The 21,307-nt window shown below is 38.1% G+C and overlaps 1 protein-coding gene across 1 annotated transcript in view; it reads right to left on the minus strand.

The window, feature by feature from the left end:
- TMEM135 (transmembrane protein 135) overlaps positions 1–21,307 on the minus strand; it is a 249,725-nt gene that overhangs the window by 20,335 nt on the left and 208,083 nt on the right. The window contains exons 7-8 of the mRNA XM_043452729.1: positions 3,725–3,766; positions 855–1,001 (exon numbers count right to left, since the gene is read on the minus strand). Coding sequence (XP_043308664.1) covers positions 855–1,001; positions 3,725–3,766 — 189 coding nt within the window. The remainder of the gene's footprint in view (positions 1–854; positions 1,002–3,724; positions 3,767–21,307) is intronic.

Consider the following 21,307-nt stretch of genomic DNA (forward strand, 5'->3'; position numbering starts at 1 on the left):
TCCTATTTGGAACCAGCCTGTTGTTCCATGTCCAGTTCTAACTGTTGCTTCCTGACCTGCACACAGGCTTCTGTCAGGTGGTCTGGTATTCCCATCTCTTGAAGAATTTTCCACAGTTTGTGGTGATCCACACAGTCAAAGGCTTTGGCATAGTCAACAAAGCAAAAGTAGATGTTTTTCTGGAACTCTCTTGCTTTTTCGATGATCCAGCAGACATTGGCAATTTGATCTCTGGTTCCTCTACATTTTCTAAATAAAGCTTGAACATCTGGAAGTTCATGGCTCATGTACTGTTGAAGCCTGGTTTGGAGACTTTTGAGCATTACTTTGCTAGCGTGTGAGATGAGTGCAACTGTGTGGTAGTTTGAACATTCTTTGGCATTGCCTTTCTTTGGTATTGGAATGAAAACTGACCTTTTCCAGTCCTGTGGCCACTGCTGAATTTTCCAGATTTGCTGGCATATTGAATGCAGCACTTTCACAGCATCATCTTTTAGGATTTGAAATAGCTCAACTGGAATTCCATCACCTCCACTAGCTTTGTTCATAGCAAATATTAACCTGTTTCCTAAAGTTCCCTATTCTAGCCTCCTGCAACTCTGCTTAGTTTGAAATAGGAAAGTATTTCAATTTCATGTAAATCTATTTTAAAGGCATATAATGGTCTATAGTCCTGCCAGAAATAATAAATACACTCTCTTGCCATCATGTGCCTTTTTATAAAACTCTATGCACAGTTTCTGGTATAAAAAAAATTCATTACTTGAAAAGAAAACAAAAAGAAAACTCTGGCATGGCAAAAATATCATATAAAACTGACAAAATGTGCTAAAATATCAAGATAAAGAACTCACATTGAATCCACAAGCTTCCTGACTAGAGCAATTATATTCATTCCCCTTGGTTTTTCCTCATGTTTCTCAGTCTTTTGTTCCACTTTTGCATATGCTGCCTCTGGTGAATAAGAATGTGTGGGAATTTCTTCCTTCCCAACAATGAACCTAAAGAAAAGAACACAATGAGAGGCATTTTTTCACCTAAAAAAAAAAAAATCAATGAGAAAATAAACTGATTTCGTTTATACACAAATACACTGTGAACAGAACCTTATCATTTGAAATAATATTTTCTGTAACTTATATAAAATCTAATCATCCTTTAAAAGAATAGACTTTTGAAATGTGAATACTCAGAAACTGTTAACAGCTATTTAACAATGCAGCATCTAAAAATCAAATTAACCAAGTAAATACAGCATGGCACTTGGATGAAGCACCTTTTAACTTTTAACTCACCGCCCTTTTTAAGGCATTATGCACCTTAAAGTCTTTTCAAACAGAAAAGCAGATGAACTATTAATTTGGGTCTACTAATTAATGACAAAATTTCTAATTTTTCTCTAAAATGACAGCTACAGACAGCTACAACTGAATGCATTTCTCACTTTTTATTCTAAATTTATATATAATGTCACTGTGAGTCACAAAACAGCGACAGTACAGTAGATGCTCATCTACACACACACAAGAAACAGAGGGAACTACAGAAGGAGAAACACACAGTGTTATTGCTCTGTGTCTTCCCCACATTATTTCATCAGAAAATTTCAAATTTGATGTTATTCTAATCTACTTATTTCTCTTGGGAAAAATCTAATATCTAGGAAGAGACATCATTCTTGTCTCATGAGAACTGGACTATATTTTTCCAAAGACAGTACAAAGAAAACATTACCAACTGTTAGATATCACTCACAGTATCCTTTATTGGAGTTTGCATCTCTGCTCTTTGTACCATCACTAAAAGAGTTGCTGTTCTTGCGAAGAATAACTAAGCTTTCCTTAGTCAACTGTGCCTGCTGAACTTTCAGAAAATATCACAAAATAGAGATAAAACAGGAGATTGATAACACTACACTAAAATTCTGGAACATGTGGGCTATGAAAAATTTAAATATTCTTAGGTTTGAGAAAATGCTTCCTATGAACAAGTGCAACCCATCTGCTTAGGACAAACTTAAAACATCTAGTTACCAGTGTAAGGAGCATGCAATGAGACTGTTTGCCACCAGGGGGCAGCCGCGCCTCCTTGGTATCTGCTTGGTCAAGTGTGGATGGAGAGTTTAGGATCTGCACTACTGCTCTTTAAGAAGACAAAACTGTGCTAAAACAGATACAATATCATCTCTCACACTTTTCGTAACACTCGCTATTTTGGCCAGGACTGACCACTCAAAGTGGCGCTCACCTCCTTGGAGATGCTGCCCCTGCTGCAAGCCTCCTTTCTTTGCGCTCTCACGGCCCAGGGAACCCCTTCCTTACTATTATATCCAGGGCCTGGCACAGTGCCAGGCACGCAATACTTAGTTAATACACAGTGAATGAATATAGTATTCAATCTGAGCATTTATGACTACATGACAGGCACAACACTGAGTACAAATATATCATTTAACCCCCAGAGCAACACTATGAAGTAGTACCATAATTTCCATGACAGTTAACACGAAAAAGGCATCCTTTGTCATTACAGCCAAAACACAAAATACAAATTACAGCCAAAAATAACTGTAAGTATTTGAACTTGCAATAATTTGACTCTAATGCCTGGGTTCTTAGTCTCCAGGCTTTGTACACTAACTATGCTTTAAACTATGAGGAATCAGACTTCGTCTACTTTCAGATTTCTGCATTGGCTCTTCTCTCATGGTTCTGTCCTTGACTCTTTTATTCCCATAACTTCCACTATTATCTGACAGAACTAGCAAGAGTTAACAATCATTTTTCCAGAATACGTTCCTATAATACAGAGAAAATGTTAAGTGCAAATAGTCCAAGTCAGTCCTTCATTATAAGCAGATTTGAAGAAAACACGTACAAATATCAGACACATTGTGAGTTACCGCAAGGATTCTGGGAGTCTAAGGAAAGATTCAGGAATAAGGTAAAGTTTTCTCTCTAGGAAAACCAACTTTTGATTTTGTTACCAACTTTCAGTTTAACAAAGAATTCTATACAGTCAGTGCAACAACAATAAAAAGATATTTTCTAATAAGTTTCATGGTCTTTAATGAAACATATGACACAGAGAAATTACTGCTGTGTTTCATGATTCAGTTATTATTACCAAAGAATTTCCACAACCAAAACTATTTCATTCAATAATATAGAAAGTTTAATTTCCTAATGTATGTGAAAATGCTTGGTGAACTATAAAATTCAATGCTAACCAACATCTTTACAGTATCGACTATGTGTCAATTACTGTGATAAGAGATGATCTACCAGGTAAAAAGGTCAGTGACTCTAGTGAAGCTTATAATCCGAAATGTGTTTGATAACGCATGAGTCCTGCCCTAATGAAGCCCGTAATCTGGTGCCACACAATTAAGGACTTAGTTTTCCAGTAATTGTTCACATGTAGCTTTGTCTTTCCAAGCTCTTTGAACAGAGCGTTCTTGTAATCTTCTTAAACACCCTAGAGTATAAGGCACACAATAGGCCCCCCAAATAGTGGTTGACTGAATGACTTATTTTTAGGAGGAAAATTAATAAATTACTCTGTTAGTGAAATGTCCACAAAGCCATTTTTGTAACTTTTAAAATTACTTGCAACTTAAAAGTGGAGTCATAAATAAATAATTATGTACAATGACATTACATTTTTTTTAAAAAAAGCTAACTTGCACATTCTAACATAAAGGTATATAAAAGATGTAACTTACCTAAGTGCAGAGAATGTAAATCCTTTCAAACCATCTTTGCACCTAAAACAATAAAAATTTACAGTAATAAAATGATAACTTATTTTGAAATATAAAGCAGTGGTATTAAATAGCTATTAAAATTTTTCCTGAAAATGATTTTCTGTTAAGGTGAAATTCTTTTAGGACAGTGATCTGAGCAGTACAAATGGCCAAAGGAACAACAAACAGTAAAGCAAGCCACCTAACACAAAATGATTAAAATGATAATGCCTCCCCATGTCACACTAACACAATTTAAAGCTCAATTCTCTGATTTGCAGGCTGAAGAGAGATTTAATGTACATCTTCTACGGGATCCACGTGGACTTAAAAGGAAGGCTGTGAGTGGAGTATTTTTCATTCCACCCAATACTGGGGGGAGCAATTTGTTGGGAAGAAAAAGGCCACATACGCCTGCTGGGTGTGTTTTATATGTAGGTCAACTCAGGGTCCTGACTCCTCTTTACTTATTAATTCAGTGAGTGCAGAGCAATGTACAGTTGGCAGGTACAAAAGGGCTTCAAGTTTAGTTCAACAGTTTTAACTTCTGAGCAAGGCCAATCAGAACAGATAGCGCAGCACAAGGACTGGCAGGCGGAGGAGGAGAGCAGAGGGAAGACTGCAAACATTATTGACAGCTTACTATTGCTGGGCACTGTTTGCACCCTTTATATGTGCCGTCTCCTTCAATTACATCATAGTTCTATAAACAGGTGTATCTCTACGTCACGGCTGTGCAGAGGCCCCCAAAATGTGGCAATCTCCCAGAGGTCACAAAATAAACAGTAGTCAGAATTCATCTGACTTAAAAATCAAGGTTTTCTCATACACCTCCTCCTAAAACAGGATATTCCTTTTAATTGAGGAGACTCAAGCTACATGGCAATTAAAGGCGGGGGAGAAGGGAAGACTCTGATTGGCAAAAAGCATTTAAACAAGGTTTTAAAATAGGGGCCTTACTATACTGGTCTTAATGGTCTGCTCCACTGTAGGTACCATCAAGTTACCAGCGAATCTTTGTGGTTCTGGTATTAAAATTCCTTGGAGAAACTACAGATTGGTCATATAATGATTCTCTAACATATATTACTGTTGGACACTGGGTATTTGCAGACAAAAAGCATAGCCTTAAATCTAATTAGGCAATTCTATCTGTATGTCTTTTATATGAAAGGTCACAAAGGAAATGAACAAAAATAAAAGAAATTGGTCTCGAAATTTTTAAATATACATTTTTATTGGAGGACATTATAGAATCTCAGGGAAAAAAACTTAATCCATGTGCACTGAGATGTTTTAAAGAATTAAGAATTCAATTAAGCACTATAATCCACTTTGTGGTCATGTTAACAGTGAGAATGTAACCAGAGAATTTAGCTAACATACTACGTAATTATCTACCCTGTACAGAATGAGGGTAAAGGCAAAATAATTCATATGTTAAGCTAAAAATGTGCATGGGAAAATTACAGCATTAAAATTCTTCCAGTTATCTGTTTTCATCTGAAGAAAGTGTTTCTCAGTAATTTAAAACCCATAATTGAGTAATTTCTAGATAGATGGGGTGGTGAGGGGGTAGGCTGGGAGCCTACTGACTGGAAAACAGAGAGCAACAGATTGATTAAAAGATTGTGTACAACTGGGAACAAATTTTGGTGTTGGTATGTTATTGTTAAAGGATAGCCATTTGTCTTTGCGCAGTGCTAAATAAAGGATTCTGACAACTTGGTCTAGTCAGGATTGCATTATTTGTGACCTTAAACAATAAATCTAACTGCAGACCAAACATCAAAAAGTAGCTTTCAAATATAAAAGGGCATCCACAAATGAATTTGCAATTTCATTATGATGGAAGTTTGGTTCTTTCAGCAGAACCCTGTGGGAAGCACTTCATATTGATAAAGTCTTAGCATGGATTCAAAAGGGGCTATTCTTCTTTCCATTCATGTGTATAAGGTCTCTTAATGTAATTGAGGGTCAGATGTCTATGTCAAAAGGACAAAAAAGTAATTATTCCCAGAAAAAGAATGTTTAAAACAGCAATACTGGCCTGCATTCTGACATCAAAAGTATCGTCTGAGCCCTAACCTAACTATGAGACACTACAGAAATCTGTGTTAAATGCAAAAAGTATGATTTATACAAAAGAGATCCCATTAAAAGAAAGGCACCTCACTATTAGATGGGTCTGGTTATTATAATGTAAATCAAATCACATTCTTCATTCAGATATTAAGGCTGGTTGATTTATTCCACAAATACTACTATAATGCCTACTATGTGCAAGCTCTGGTTTAGGTTTTAAGGATTTAACTGTGGACAACACAGGTGTCTGCTTTCCTACCACTGACATCTTAGATGGGGGAGAGAGAGGATTAAAGAAACTAAGTCAGTCATGTGGTGATAACTACGATGGCAAAAAGCAAAGCATGAAAAGGGGAGAAACAGTGTCAGCCTGGGCCTTTTGTGTTTGTTTTTAATCTAGTGTGATCAGGGAGTAGGCTTCCCTGGTGCCTCAGAAGGTGAAGAATCCGCCTGCAAGGCAGGAGAGAGACCTGGGTTCGATCCCTAGCCGATCCCCTGGAAGAGGGAATGTCTGCCCACTCCAGTATTCCTTCCTGGAGAACTGTGGCCAGGAAGGGCCTCTCTGAGAGGTGGAGTTTGGTAATTTGATCAGAAACCTGACTGAATTGAGGGAAGGGCATTTCAGTTTGAAGGAAGAGGACAGGACGCTATGTGGCATGTTAGGAGAACAGCCAGGGGCAGCTGGAGATGAGGCCGCGGTACCAGCAGCAGGAAACGAGGGGGCGAGTGGTCTGCAGTTCCCGCAGGCGCGGCAGGCGTGGCAAGGACTCCGGGAGGTTTCCAGCAGAGGAGTGGAAAGAGCTGTCTTAAATTCTAAGATAACAGATTGGCTGCTGGTTGGAAACAGACTACCGGAGGGAAGGGTAGAGTCACAGGGCCTAATTAGGAGGAGAAAGGTGCCTGCGGCTGGACCAGACTGCAGCGGCAGACGTGGACGGGAATGACTCCGAATGCGTTTCAAGGCAGAGTGGGCAGAATTTCTTGAAGGTTTGAATGAATGTGGGGTATGATAGAGAATTTACAAATTATTAAAATATTTTTGGTTTGAGTGAATGGAAGGATAAAATATCTATTTACAGAAGGGAGAAAGACTGTTAGAGAAAACGGGTTTTGAGGAGAAAAATCAAAGCTCTGTATCAGATGCGTTAAGTTTGAGATGCCTGTGAGCTGTAAATGGAAATGTTAGGGAAGCAAGCAGCTGGGTATGCAGATTTGGGTTCAAAGGAGAAGTCTCATCTAGGAATTAAGTGTCAATAAAGAAAATAAGAAAATGAGCATTTTTTATTCCTCCATAACTTGTAATGCAGAAAATCTCTTCCATAAAAGAAAAACAAAACTTCATTTTGCTAATAAAATCATTCTTTAATACAAAGTCATTCTAATTTTTTTCATTTTTTGAACGGGCATAAAAAGAATGCATTTAACTCATGTATACACAAATTCTCCTATTAAAGTTAGTCTGTGCAAATGGCATAAATAACTGAATCTACAGTTACTAAATCTCTACAACTGCAAGGTTCTATGCTACCTATGATATAAAACAAAGCCAGGAGACAAAGAGGTGAAAAGAATTTGCAGCATTATATCAAACAACTTAGCTGATGAACAACTAATCATAGAGGGTCAGGTTGGAATTGCATACTACATATAAGAAAGAATTAAGTTTGATGTTATTGTATTAGAACACTACTTTTGGTCAAACAGTAATAGGAGGGAAGCCACAAAGACAATTTTTTTTGATTAGAAATGCAAGTGTTGGTCAAAGAAACAGCTCTGCCCAGAAAGACTATTTATTTCATTCTTAACTTCCATGAAATTCCTTCCATGAGTTACTGGAAATGTCTCATGATATCTGGGATATACTTTTTTGAGATACGAAATATACTTCATTACAACATTGGACCAGCAGAGGTCACTAGTAAACCATTTTTGGAAGAATTTCTAGCTCTGATGTGATTTCACAATCATTTTCTTGCACATTTTCTTTTAAAAACAAATTCATAGGCATGCAAAATATTAATTCTAAATAAGTTTTAGTTAAACTGCATTAAGTTCCCCTAAGTAAGTATCACTAACATGAGACTTTTAATGATAGGTGATATTCATGTTCCTATTATTCCCGAAGTTATAAAATCTCTAAGAACACCCTGACACTGGGCACCAGCATAGAATCTGGCCACGTAAATGTGCTGCTTCATGGTGTGCTTTCTAGTAACCTGAAAACACTGAGAACTATTTTGACTCCTACAATTTTTTGTCTAGTCAGTTTTCATTTATTTGGTTAGATATAACAGACATAAAAGATATACTTTTATAAATCTCCTTTTAAATATTTCTAAGGCAGTGCATGATGCAGTGGAACAGAAACTAGTCATAATTTGCCTGTCAACCTACAGCAAATCGCTGAAGGGCTCCATCTCGTCGCCTTCTAAAATAGGGCTGGATGTAAAAGACTGCCATAATGGCTTCCTTAAATGACTTCCAATTTGGAAGTTTTATCACTTATTACCATTTTATTTACTGCTACTATTATTATTTAAAATAATGATGGAAAATAAATGACTTATTCCAAATCATTTATAAATAATGATTTTGCCATCAAGAATTTAAAAAAAAATAAAACATACATACAAATCCCTGAATGTATTTTGAGATTACTGGTTGCTACTAATATTACATTTGCTTACTGCTTATAAAATTTATACACGGAACTTACTCCTGCAAAGGTTGAAAGACACCTTCTCTTTTTTTAACTGTGAGATTACAAGACCAACTACTGCCATAAATATATATGCTATAGAAAGACCTGTAAGAAACACTGCTAAGTAAAAGAAGCAATTCTATAATCTAATGATAAAAGGTTACATTTTTGATATATTAAGCATCAATGCTAAAATATTATCAATGATAAAACATAAAATGCTGTTTTTTGTATACATATAGTATGTTATAGAAAGTGATCAAAAGTATACACCCCAAACAGTTACTAGCAGTCTACCTATTGAAGTGCCCATTTAGTCGCTCAGCTGTGTCCAACGCTTTGCGACCCCATGGACTGTAGCCTGCCAGGCTCTGCCGTCCATGGGACTTTTTTCCATGCAAGAATACTGGAGTGGGTTGCCATTTCCTCTTCCAGGGCATGGGTTAAAAGACATGAAGGAAGAATGTAACTTTTTACTCTCTATATTCATGTATCATTTAAATTTTCTATAAGTATACATTTATATATTATTTGTATAGTTTATTTAATTAAAAACATCAGTATCTGAACATTTAGGATAACACTGTAAAAGTTATTCATCTCTATTTCACCAACACCTTGGCAGAGAATGTGAAAGTCAGTCAACTTCACTAATTAATACTGCCATAGAAGTTTTGCTAGAAGGCATAAAATTAATAACTAAAACAAATGATGTAGATAGAATTTTCTGAAATTATGATCCCAAAGAACATGGATAACTAAGGGACTACGATGACAAAAAAAGAAACGCTGAGTAAGTATCATGTCAGAGTTCTTTTGTCCTTTTTTCACTCACTGAATTGGTTACAAGGAAACTCACAAATTGGTTAAACATTCTAGCATCTATTTTTATTCACTCAACATTTACCAGGCATCTAACATACAGAAGAGACTGTGCTGCAGACCATTTGAGCAATGCAAAAATAAATTATATACTATCTCATATCATTAAAAAAGGCATCTGCAAAGTTATATGTATCTTTGTCAAATAAATGAAAATAATCTTAACTAAAAGTTCTGACACAATTGCTTGATTACTTTATTTCGACTTTATGAGTTCAGCTTCAAATTTCTTTAGTCCTGCATTTTATCTCCTTAAATTGTTTGATTTGAGAAAAGCAGCAGGGCTCTTCTTTCACTTATGATGGGATTATGTCCCAATACACCTATCCTAAGTTGAAAGTGAAAGAGAAGAGTGCAAAAAAACAAAACATTCAGAAAACTAAGATCACAGCATCTGGCCCCATCACTTCATGGCAAATAGATCAGGAAAACAATGGAAACAGAGACAGACTATTTTGGGGGGCTGCAAAATCACTGCAGATGGTGACAGCAGCCATGAAATCAAAAGATGCTTGCTCCTTGGGAGAAAAGCTATGACCAACCTAGACAGAATATTAAAAAGCAGAGACATTACTTTGTCAACAAAGGTCCGTCTAGTCAAGGCTATGGTTTTTCCAGTAGTCATGTGAGAGTTGGACTATAAAGAAAGCTCAGCGCCGAAGAATTGATGCTTTTGAACTGTGGTGTTGGAGAAGACTCTTGAGAGTCCCTTGGACTGCAAGGAGATTCAGCCAGTCCATCCTAAAGGAAATCAGTCCAGAATATTTACTGGAAGGACTGATGCTGAAGCTGAAACTCCAATTCTTTGGCCACCTGATGCGAAGAACTGACTCACTTGAAAAGACCCTGATGCTGGGAAAGATTGAAGGCAGGAGGAGAAGGGGACGACAGAGGATGAGATGGTTGGATGGCATCACCGACTCAATGGACATGAGTTGGAGTAAACTCTGGGAGTTGGTGATGGACAGGACTGTGTGCTGCAGTCCATGGGGTCGCAGAGTCGGACATGACTAAGTGACTGAACTGAACTGAAACTATAATTTAGTAGCTGAAACTGGATCGACAACTATAGATTTTGATTGATATCTGTTTATCATAAGAATATCAGAAAAATTGAGATGGGATTAATTTAAAGATTTTATTTTAGCTTTGTTTTTAAAAAATCTTCAGTGTTTTAATTACACATGTACACTCCAACAGGTTAAATCAATCATTTCAATTTACTACTCGGAACCTGGGATCCGAGAGTTCCGAGAAAAATACACTTCTTTGCTTAAACATACACAACAGGTTTTTTCCTCCTAGGTCTACTATTATTTTAAGAATAAAACAGACTCAGAGAGTTTGGTTTCAGCCAACATATGGCACTTAATATGTGAAAACAAAATAGCTGATATTATGGTCCTACTTTAAGAAAGCTCATACACAAAAATCTTAAGTTGGAACCGCAACAGATGAAGAAATTTGTGGAAGATTACTTTGTTTGTTCATGAATACATCATAGACCTTCCAAACAATTTTTAACTGCTTTCTTTAAAAGTGATTTTCCCCACTGCATTAAAAATATTATTTTTGATTTTGGTAAATGTTTTACAGTACATTTATTTCACATGGAATGGAACACTGGTACTTAGCTTTGTTCTCAATAACCTAAGGAAAGTTGGTGAAGCAAGGCAGCAGTTATGGGTAATCAAGTGTGATTGTAAGTCCCCAGATGATTATTGTGTACTTTTTTCTAGTATGTCTTGAATATAAATTGGAAACATTTGGATTCAAAATTACAGTAACAACTCCAATAGAATCATATTTCTCCTTAAACTTGGAAAGGCTGGAACTGTTTTTCCTTTAAAATCTAAACTAAGAAAGGTCATGCTCCAGGCCTTCTTTAAGAAGAAACCAAGAATCACCTTCAGACTGTTTCTAAAAGAAATGTTAATTAGGATGAATCTCCCTCTCAAAATGAACTAGTAATAACAATACTTGTTTCTGTTCATTTCAATCCTGTCCAACTCTGTGTGACCGCATGGACTGCAGCACACCAGGTTTCCCTGTCCTTCAGTATCTCCTGGAGTTTGCTCAAATTCATGTCCATTGGACTGCAAGGAGATCAAACCAGTCAATCCTAAAGGAAATCAACCCTGAATATTCAACAGAAGGACTGATGCTGAAGTTGAAGCTCCAATACTTTGGCCACCTGATGGGAAGAGACAACTCACTGAAAAAGACCCTGATGCTGGGGAAGATTGAAGGCAGGAGGAGAAGGGGACGACAGAGGATGAGATGGTTGGATGGCATCACTGACTCTATGGACATGAGTTTGAGTAAACTCTGGGAGATGGTGAAGGATAGGGATGTCTGGCGTGCTGCAATCTGTGGGGTTGCAAAGAGTCGGACACAACTGAACAACAACTGTCCATTGAGTTGGTGATGCCATCCAACCATCTCATCCTCTGTCGTCCTCTTCTCCTCCTGCCCTCAATCTTTCCCAGCATCAGGGCCTTTTCCAATGAGTCAGCTAATCAAACTAAAATATGTATAAAAGAAGTAGATTTTACTTCCATTGACCTAAACTGTTTCCAATTCCTAAGGAAATGGCATGTTTACACTTGCCAAATTAACAATAGGCAAAAACCAAATTTAGGAGCAAAATTGTGTTTTACATAAATCCAAGGAAAAACTTACCAAGTTTCTTAAAAGCATGGCATGACTAAGGACAAAAATTATTTACATTAAACAAAAATTCTAACCACAATACTGAACCAAACTATTTTTTAAAGACCTTAAGATTGTCAAGTATTTTCACTTTTTTCCCTCCTATAATGGTTGGGAAAAAGATTAAAACAAAGATTTTCAATGATATAGGATCTCTGAATCAATATATTTTCAAATGTACATTAGTATCTATGTTATTAAAATAATATAGCAATTGGTTTGCACACTGAACAAAATTAGCAGCTATTTAGGCTATACTTTTTCATGAAGTTATGCATATTTAATATCAAAGTTCACATCTAAAATGAAATATGCATCTTTGAATAATGGAGCAAAAACACTATTTTGGAAGCTTTTAGAAAACTACAGTTTTATGATTAACTGAGTACTACAGAGTATCTAACTCCAAAAGAAAAGCCTTCATTTAAAAACTCCAGCTTATTTCATTCATCTCAAAGGTGATGGACTTGTGTTACATATGACAAAAATTGGGCAAGTTAAAATACTGGAATCCCGCTAGACTATAAATGGTACTAGAAAAATGAAATATTGGAACTAAACTAACCTAAGAGAGTTGAACTGTAAGATCAAGAAACCAAGGCCCGGGGAGATTAAATGATCTGCCCCCAGACAGATTCTGGTCTAAGACAGCATCACACACAAGGAAATCTGTTTATATCCCCATAACTCACTCTCTGTGCCTGCTGGGGTCCCACTGGGGAGAAGAAATACCACAGGGAAGATGAGAGATCCTGGGCTGTAGGAGATAAATCACAAATCACCTGAATGGAAGGAGAGAGCAATATCCCCCCAACTAAAATCATGCAAAGACTTTACAAGGGACAGAAGAGCATGGACAGCAAGGAACCGAAACCCTCCCCGTGAAACATGATTGGCCTGACTTTGTTCAGGACTCTTTGCTGCCTTCTCTTATCTACCTCCCTCTTCACAAGAGTGATTTTTTACATAAGTCTCTCCAAAACTTTGTGGACAATCGCAATCGGTATTAAATCTGCCACCGTTAGCAACTTGAATTCCAAAAGCACCTCAATTCCAAACATGAGTACAAAAAACAGGCCTGGAACGAAGCTGTGTTGTGTTCTCTATCACACACCAAATAAGAAATGGAACTTCTGAAAGAGATTCATGAGATCACTTCTCCCTTATCTGTCTCTCAGCAGCAAACTGTATTAGCAGTTACTTTCAGATATATTTCACACTCTCTCACCTCTCTCATCTTGGTTACCCTGGTCCTTCCACATGCAATCCATTCTCCAACCACCCTCCTTGTTCAAGAGGATTGCTACCAAGTCCAACAGGAATGACAATTTCTCCCACAATTGTATGTGACTCTTTCTCAAACTTCTTTGCTTTTTGTATATTTTTGGCAGGTTTTATTTGGCTCTTGGTAATGTGATAGCTGACACAACTGAGCGACTGAACTGAATGTGATAGCTAGTCAATCTTAAGGGAAATACTGAATACTCGTTGGAAGGACCGGTGATGAAGCTCCAGTATTTTGGTCATCTGACGTGAACAGACGACTCACTGGAAAAGTCCCTGATGCTGGGAAAGATTTGGGGCAGAAGGAGAAGACGGCATCAGAGGATGAGATGGCTGGATGGCATCACTGATGCAATGGACATGAACTTGGGCAAACTCTAGGAGATGGTGAGGGACAGGGAGGTCTGGCGTGCTGCAGCCCATGGGGTCACAAAGAGTTGGACAGAACTGGGTGACTGAACAACAGCAACGTGATACTAATTTCCAAAGTTATCTATTCCATCCTACAAAACTTATGTTTCCACATGGCGTTTTGTGTGTCCACATCTCAGAAATCAAAAGCAGTTTATAGAGCTTACGTCTTCAATAATGATGCTGGGAAACAGTTTGCATCTTGTTATTATAGCATTTGGGCTTCCTTGGTGGCTTAGTGGTAAAGAATTCGCCTGCCAATGGAGGAGACGCGTGTTCGATCCCTGGCTCGGGAAGATCCCTGGAGAAGGGAATGGGAACCCACCCCAGGATTCTTGCCTGGAGAATCCCATGGACGGAGGAGCCTAGCGGGCTACGGTCAATGGGGTCACAAAGAGTCGGACACCACTTAGTGACCGAGCAACAACAACAAAACCGCAGCATTTACTGTGTAATTAAAGTATCTAGAAATATGAACTGATCGACCACATAGTCAGGAAAGGCTAGGTCAGTGATTCTCAAAGCGTGGGTCTCCTGGGACAGCATCAGCATCCAATCATAATAACTTGTTAGAAACTGAAATTTTGGTTCCCACTGCAGTCCTCATGAGTTCAGAAAGTCTTAAGAGTGGGGTCCAACAACCTGTGCATTCTGTATTTTAACAAAACCTCCACATGATTCCAGCGCATGCTCCAGCTTGAGAACCATCAGGCCAGGTTACATTGCGGTAATAGAATTTCAACAGTTTGAACAACAAAAGGTTATTTCTTGCTCATGCTACATATCAAACAAGAGTTGGCTAAGTCCCAACTACATGTCGTCTTTATTTCAGGCCTTAGGGTGATGGAGAAACATCTACTCAGATCTGCTGAATTGTCAAAGCAGAGGAAAAAAGAATAGAGGACACTGTGTTCTGACTCAAAGCTTCTGCTCAAAAGTAAACATAAATCATTTCCACTCATATTTTATTAGCCAAAGCAAATCTAAGGCCAGGCATGATGCTAATAGGTCAGTGAGTATAATGCTTCCCCAGGGAGAGACAGCAAAGGCTTTTAAACAATAACACAGCCTACCATAACACGCCAAGCATATTACTGTTGAAGATCAATTTTATTTGTTTACTATATTTAACAAAATTCAAGGCGCAATTCCCCTTTCCTCCCAAATCCTACCATCACTTAGTCTTTCACATAATAACTTCAATGTTTCACTTTAAGTATGATAATTCTTAAAATCTGTTGCTGATTTCAGAAACAGGCTTGTCTACAGCATATTAATCAGTATTTTATGTATATCCATAAACATGTGTATGTGCATTCTGAGCTCCTTTTTGTTCTAATTACTAAAGCATTCAGGAGTTTCACACTGTTCAGTTATGGATCCCAAATGCCTACATCAGTGCATAGCATATAGGCCACTCAATAACTTACGCTGAAAGAAAGAAATCTGTATCTGTCTAGTAACTGAAAACATTACTTTTGAGTAATTATATTTCTAATTGGGTATCATGTTTCTTGGACTCATTTTTTAACAGCAATTCTAAGCTTTTTAAAAATATTTAGTATCCAAAAATATGTTTATTTTAAAATCAGCTACCCCATTACGTATTAACAACTCCCAGTGTTCAGCCTTAATATAAAATTTTAATAGTTTTTTCACTGATAATTTGGCATGAATTGACACTTAGACATAAGTGTGCATAAACAGGGATCTAAAAAGGAGTCTCTAATCTTTTCTGAATGAGGAGCTATCTTTTAACACCCGAATGAAATATAACAGTGATTGTGATATAAAGCTATCAAGGCCAAAAAGCAGGAATGGGAATGCTGCTATAGACATGCTTACACTGAACTAGAAATTACAACTGAAAAAGAGAGGGTTTCCAAGGGACCGCTAGTGGTAAAGAATCTGCCTGCCAATGCAGGAGATGCAAGAGACGTAGGTTCAATCCCTGGGCCGGGAAGATCCCCTGGAGAAGGAAATGGCAATCTGCTCCAGTACTCTTGCCTGGGAAATCCCATGGACAGAGAAGCCTGGCGGGCTACAGCCCATGGGGTGGCAAAGAGTCAGACATGACTGAGCGCACAAAAGAGGTGAGCCCATAAAGTTCATAGGTCGGGGCATTATTCATACTAATTCACGCAGTTAAATACTTCACCAACATTTACTCCGAGTCGACTATGGACCAGATAGGTTGTCAAGTGCTGGGGACAGCCGGTGTCCGTGTTCTCCAGGAGCTCACAACCCAGAGGGTATACATGTAAGGGACAGGAGCTACACTGTAGGGAGCGTTTTAATATGAAGCACCCAGTGCTCAAGGCGCACACGGGAGGGGTGTCTAAGCCCGGCTTGGTCATGGCAGGCTGCCCAGAAGAAAAGAGAGACTTAAGATGGCACATGCAGGCAGAAGAGGAGGAAGAGAGCAGACAGGGACAATCCACGTGAGACTTAGCCAAGGGGGAACACTGGGCATTCTGGAACTGAAGAGGCTTAACGTGAGTGGCAGATGGAGATAAGGAAACAGAGCAGAGAAGGGTTGGCACAGGCCAACCGTGTCAGAAACGAGTTTGAGGGATCTCCCTGGTGGTCCAGTGCTTAAGACTCCAAGCTCCCAATGCAGGGGGCTTGGACTGATCCCTGGTCAGGGAACCAGATCCCACATGCTGCAACTGAGAGTTCGCATGTCACAGCTAAAGACTCCACACGCCGCAACCAAGACTGAGGGTCCCATGTGCCACAACCAAGGCCGAGCTGGTGCAGGCAAATCAATTAATTCTAAAAAATGAGCTTGACAGGGGCTCTGTATCAACCTCGAGGGGTGGGATGGCGAGGGAGATGGGAGGGAGGTTCAAAAGGGAGGGGACATATGTATACCTATGGCTCAATCATGCTGAGGTTTGACAGAAAACAACAAAATTCTGTACAGTGATTATCCTTCAATTAAAAAAAGACACATTTTAAAAACATGAGTTTGAAATTTACCTCTAAGGCAAAAGACCCCATGTCCCAGAACAGTGAAAGTGGTTCAGTTGTGTCTGATTCTTTGTGACCCCATGGACTATATACAGTCCATGGAATTCTCCAGGCCAGAATACTGGAGTGGGTAGCCTTTCCCTTTTCCAGGGCATCTTCCCAACCCAGGGATCGAACCCAGGTTTCCTGCATTGCAGATGGATTCTTTACCAACTGAGCTATCAGGGAAGACATGACCAGACCTGTGTTTAATAAAGATATTCCAAGTGTAGCTTTCATGACTTACTATTGAATCCCATCTTGTTGCTTATTTTTAAACTTCAATCTCACTTAATAGCATTTGTTTGAACTTTTAAAATATCAACTTAGAAACTGAATTCTGCTGAGAGCAACTGATATTAAAGCCATCTAAAAACTTATACTGCCCTTTAAGATAATAGATTAAATTACACATCAACTTTAAGACATTTTAATACATTCTGCCAGATTAACAAATTGGTTTTAAAATGACTCTTTTCAAAACTAAATGAGGCCAAAAAGTATCAAGCTTTAAGATACTATAAAATTCAAGTAATTAATACCAGTTAAAAGCCAAAAAAAGAGCAAAAAACAAAAAAACACCTCTATTTCTTGCTTTGCAATCAGGAATTCATCTAGACTATCTCTGCCAAAGAAAGTAACCTCATTTGCAGCATCCATAATGTAGTTGTAGATATTGCTCTGTGTGCATACAATTAATAAAGTCACAGAATTTACTTACTGTTGGGAACAGAGAAGGATGCTGAAAACCAAGACTGCCAATAAGGCACATTGGATGGAAGAGTTATATACCTTCGTGTAATTAACGCCACATCCAGTTCTCTTGTTACTGCGATTTTCTTCCCAGCCCATTCCTAACGTTGAACATTCAGACACTCTTTAGTTTTCCTGCCATGGGCTGTAGTTTATTCAAACTTCTCTTGCAGGTTACAGGAAAACTGTGTTGTTTTCGAAGTGCTCTCAGTTTTTATGACTAGGTTCCTTCACAAAGGTCCCTTCTATGAGGATGACATGAGAAATCTTAAGTGTGATGTCCCTTATCACCTTTGTAGTTCCAATTTTGTGGATCTTTTTTTTTGGCAGAGTTGGGCAGGGGGAAGGAAGATTAGGGTACTGGTTACAGGAATAACCTGATACTTTTGAAAACTGTAGAAAAAGATGTTCGATTTTCCTTCAAGTTTTATAAGAAGTAAAATTCTACCAAGGTAGAAAATGAGAATTAAAAAGGCTTTATCAAACTTTTGGAAAAACCAAGTTTTTTGAACATACACATAAAATGTGACAACAGATTTATATGCAAACAGTCACACTTATCTTAAAAACAAAACAAAATCCTCTCTAACCAGCCTAAACGAGGAACAGGGAGGAATTAAAGGTCATCCAAAACTATTGGGAAGGCCCATATTCTTTCAAAGACTTCCACTGTAAAATAGAGTTCAGTAAACAAAAACAATGCCATCTGGAAAGTATTTCTTAGACATCGATCCCGTGACATTGATAATTTCGAAATGCAGGAGAAAGAAAACAGCGCTACTCCTACTTGGCCAATGTTCCATTTACTTTATCAGAGCCAGCAATGTTAATGACTTAGAACAGTCTTAGGGTTATCATGAATTTCGGTCTCAAGGTTATCATGAATTCCAACAGAAAAGATCAGTCATCCACAAATAGGTCAGTAGATAAATATGGCCTGATATACTGAGAGGTTAATTCCTTTCCCTCTAGTGAGTATTCTCCCAGTTTAGACTCCATAATCGATCAGGCCAAAGACTGTCTGAGAATCTCATTTTTAATTCTGGCTCTTTCACTAAATAGTTACAAGATCTTAAAATGAAACTTCTGTTTTTCATCCTTAGTTTCTCTAAATATAACACAAAAAGATGGAATTGAATGATCCTGAAGATTCCTTACAACTTAAAAATTCTGATACAGACTATTATCTGCAAATTTTTATGATTTGCTCCAACTTGATACAGTTGCAACCTGCTTCTGGGTTCTCAAATTTAAATATAATTCAACCAACACTAAATTGATAAGAAATGGGTTTAAACATTCAGTTTGAAGGACTACTGAAGATATCTCTTTATAGATTTTAAGTAGAAAAATATTATAAAATTAACATTCTACCCAAAGTAAAGTACCTTCTAATACAAATGGACAAACTAAATACTCAAATGTTCAAAATTATATTTTTACCTTCAGATAGCTTATCTATTTCTATATGCATGCCCAGTCGCTCGATTGCGTCTGACTCTTTGTGACCCTATGGACAGCAGCCCACCAGGCTCTTCTTTACCAGGAGTTTTTCAGGCAAGAATACTGGAGTGGGTTCCCGTTTCCTCCTCCAGGGGATCTTCCCACCCAGGAACTGAACCTGCATCTCCCATGCAGGTTCTACACTGCAGGCAGATTCTTCACCACTGTGCCACCAGGGAAGCCCACCTATTTCTGTGTTGGTCTAATAATTTCTATGTGTGAAAATTACCTGAGATCTGTTGAACTAAGTACAGCAAATAACCGAGCCCCGCTGAAATAAGAATAGAGCATACTGCTTATAGTACCGTCTGCGGGCTTCCCAAGTAGTCGTGCCAGTGGCAAAGAACATACCTGCTAACGAAGGAGACGTAAGAGATGCAGGTTCAATTCCTGGATTGGGAAGGCCCTCTGGAGGAGGGTATGGCAACCCACTCCAGTATTCTTGCCTGGAGAAGCCCATGGACAGAGGAGCCTGGCAGGCTACAGTCCATAGGGTTGCAACGGGTTGGACACAACTGAAGTGACTTTGTATGCATGCACCATCTATATTTGTTAAAAGCTGACTTTCTGCAATATGCTCTTGCTTTACCAGTTTTGAAAGGTGGAACATATTCATGCAATACTTTATAGGAAAATATCTTAGACTATTTAATATATCTATGTTCTAATGTCTAACAAGAAACCATCTTAAAACATTTAATGAGCCTACATTAGAAATGCTTAAAAATATATTAAAGATACTAGCAAGATCACACACATGCATATTTAGGATTATATATGCTATTTCTCAAAGATGTGTAAAACTGATGTACAGGCACATCTAAGTAGCTCTAATTAAATATTAATTCTTTGCTTAAATACCATCCTAGCTAGTGTCCATTGGGTCAATTTCCCTGATGGCTCAGAAGGCGAAGAATCTGTCTGCAATGCAGGAGACTTGGGTTTGATCCCTGGGTTGGGAAGATACCCTGGAGAAGGGAATAGCAACCCACTCCAGTATTCCTGCCTGGAGAATTCTATGGACAGAGGAGCTGGCGGGCTACAGTCCATGGGGTCACAGAGAGTCGGACACGACTCAGTGACTGACACTTTTACTTTTCATTAGTGAACATCCCTTGTGACTTTATATTTTCCTTTGCATATGTAAACTGAAATGCTGCTGAGTCAAAAGCAACAATATTATTTAAAATACAGAAAATAATCTTCTGTTCAGTGCCACATAATTAGGGTCCCTGTGGAGGCTGGCAGTAGGGAAAGTGGGAAGAAAACTAAAATCCAAACCGTCTTGGTTTTTCGCACTGGGACTCGATGAAAAATGTATTTTGTCTTCCAACAAGTTTATGTGTATGGGCTACATTCTAGGTTTTCAGTATCCTGCCAGACAAACTTCTAATACACAGAGTGATTTTTTGGCAACAATGCATCAAAACTACATGTGCAGAGTCGCTCCAGTGCCCTTTCCTAAAACATGGTCACCTAACAGCCAAGTCACTGAGAGGCAGGCTTTGACCTCGTGGAGCCTGTAGCGGTTGCTAGCACTTAAATACAGGAATTTACTTTTGACTTCAAGCCATGCCTTGTTCTGCATCTCATTTTTTTTTTTTTTTTTTTTTTTTTCAGAAAATAGGAAGGGGATTCAAACTCCAGAGGCAAAATTCCAAGAGGTTAAAGAGGAGGGAAAGTCTAGTGAAAACACAAAAGACAATCGCACAGCAGGATAGAAGAAAATAACAGTCTTGTATTCAGTTTGAAATAAAATCACTCAATGTAATAGTAACACTTTACAGACTTTTTTTTTTTTAGTAGAAAAATTGTCGGGGCCTCAACGTGGAGACAAGGGCTTCTCAAATATCCATTCATTTAAATAAAACAAAAAATAAAGGAGAGGTTAAAAGATGATTTGCTCTAGAAATACAACAGATGCTTCTTAGAATTCCTTAAGGGGAAAAAAAAAGATTTCTTCAGAAAGCAGTGCACTTACAAATCATATTTTACGAATGTCTTGCCTAGCCTTCTGTAATATGAGGACAGGGAGCTGAAAATGTGGTATTTATTTCTCTAGAGTTCATTCACTCCTGCTACTAATTCTACACTTGAGTCAGGTCAGAGTATCTATCACAAGACAAGACATTTGGACCTTTCTGAAAAAGTCAGTCAGAAAGGTACAAGGTAGGGAGGTACTGGTGGAACCTGAGGGAGATACGTATGGAGCACAGCAT

Source organism: Cervus canadensis, chromosome 29 (assembly GCF_019320065.1).
Source record: "Cervus canadensis isolate Bull #8, Minnesota chromosome 29, ASM1932006v1, whole genome shotgun sequence".
In the NCBI taxonomy this organism is placed as follows: domain Eukaryota; kingdom Metazoa; phylum Chordata; class Mammalia; order Artiodactyla; family Cervidae; genus Cervus; species Cervus canadensis.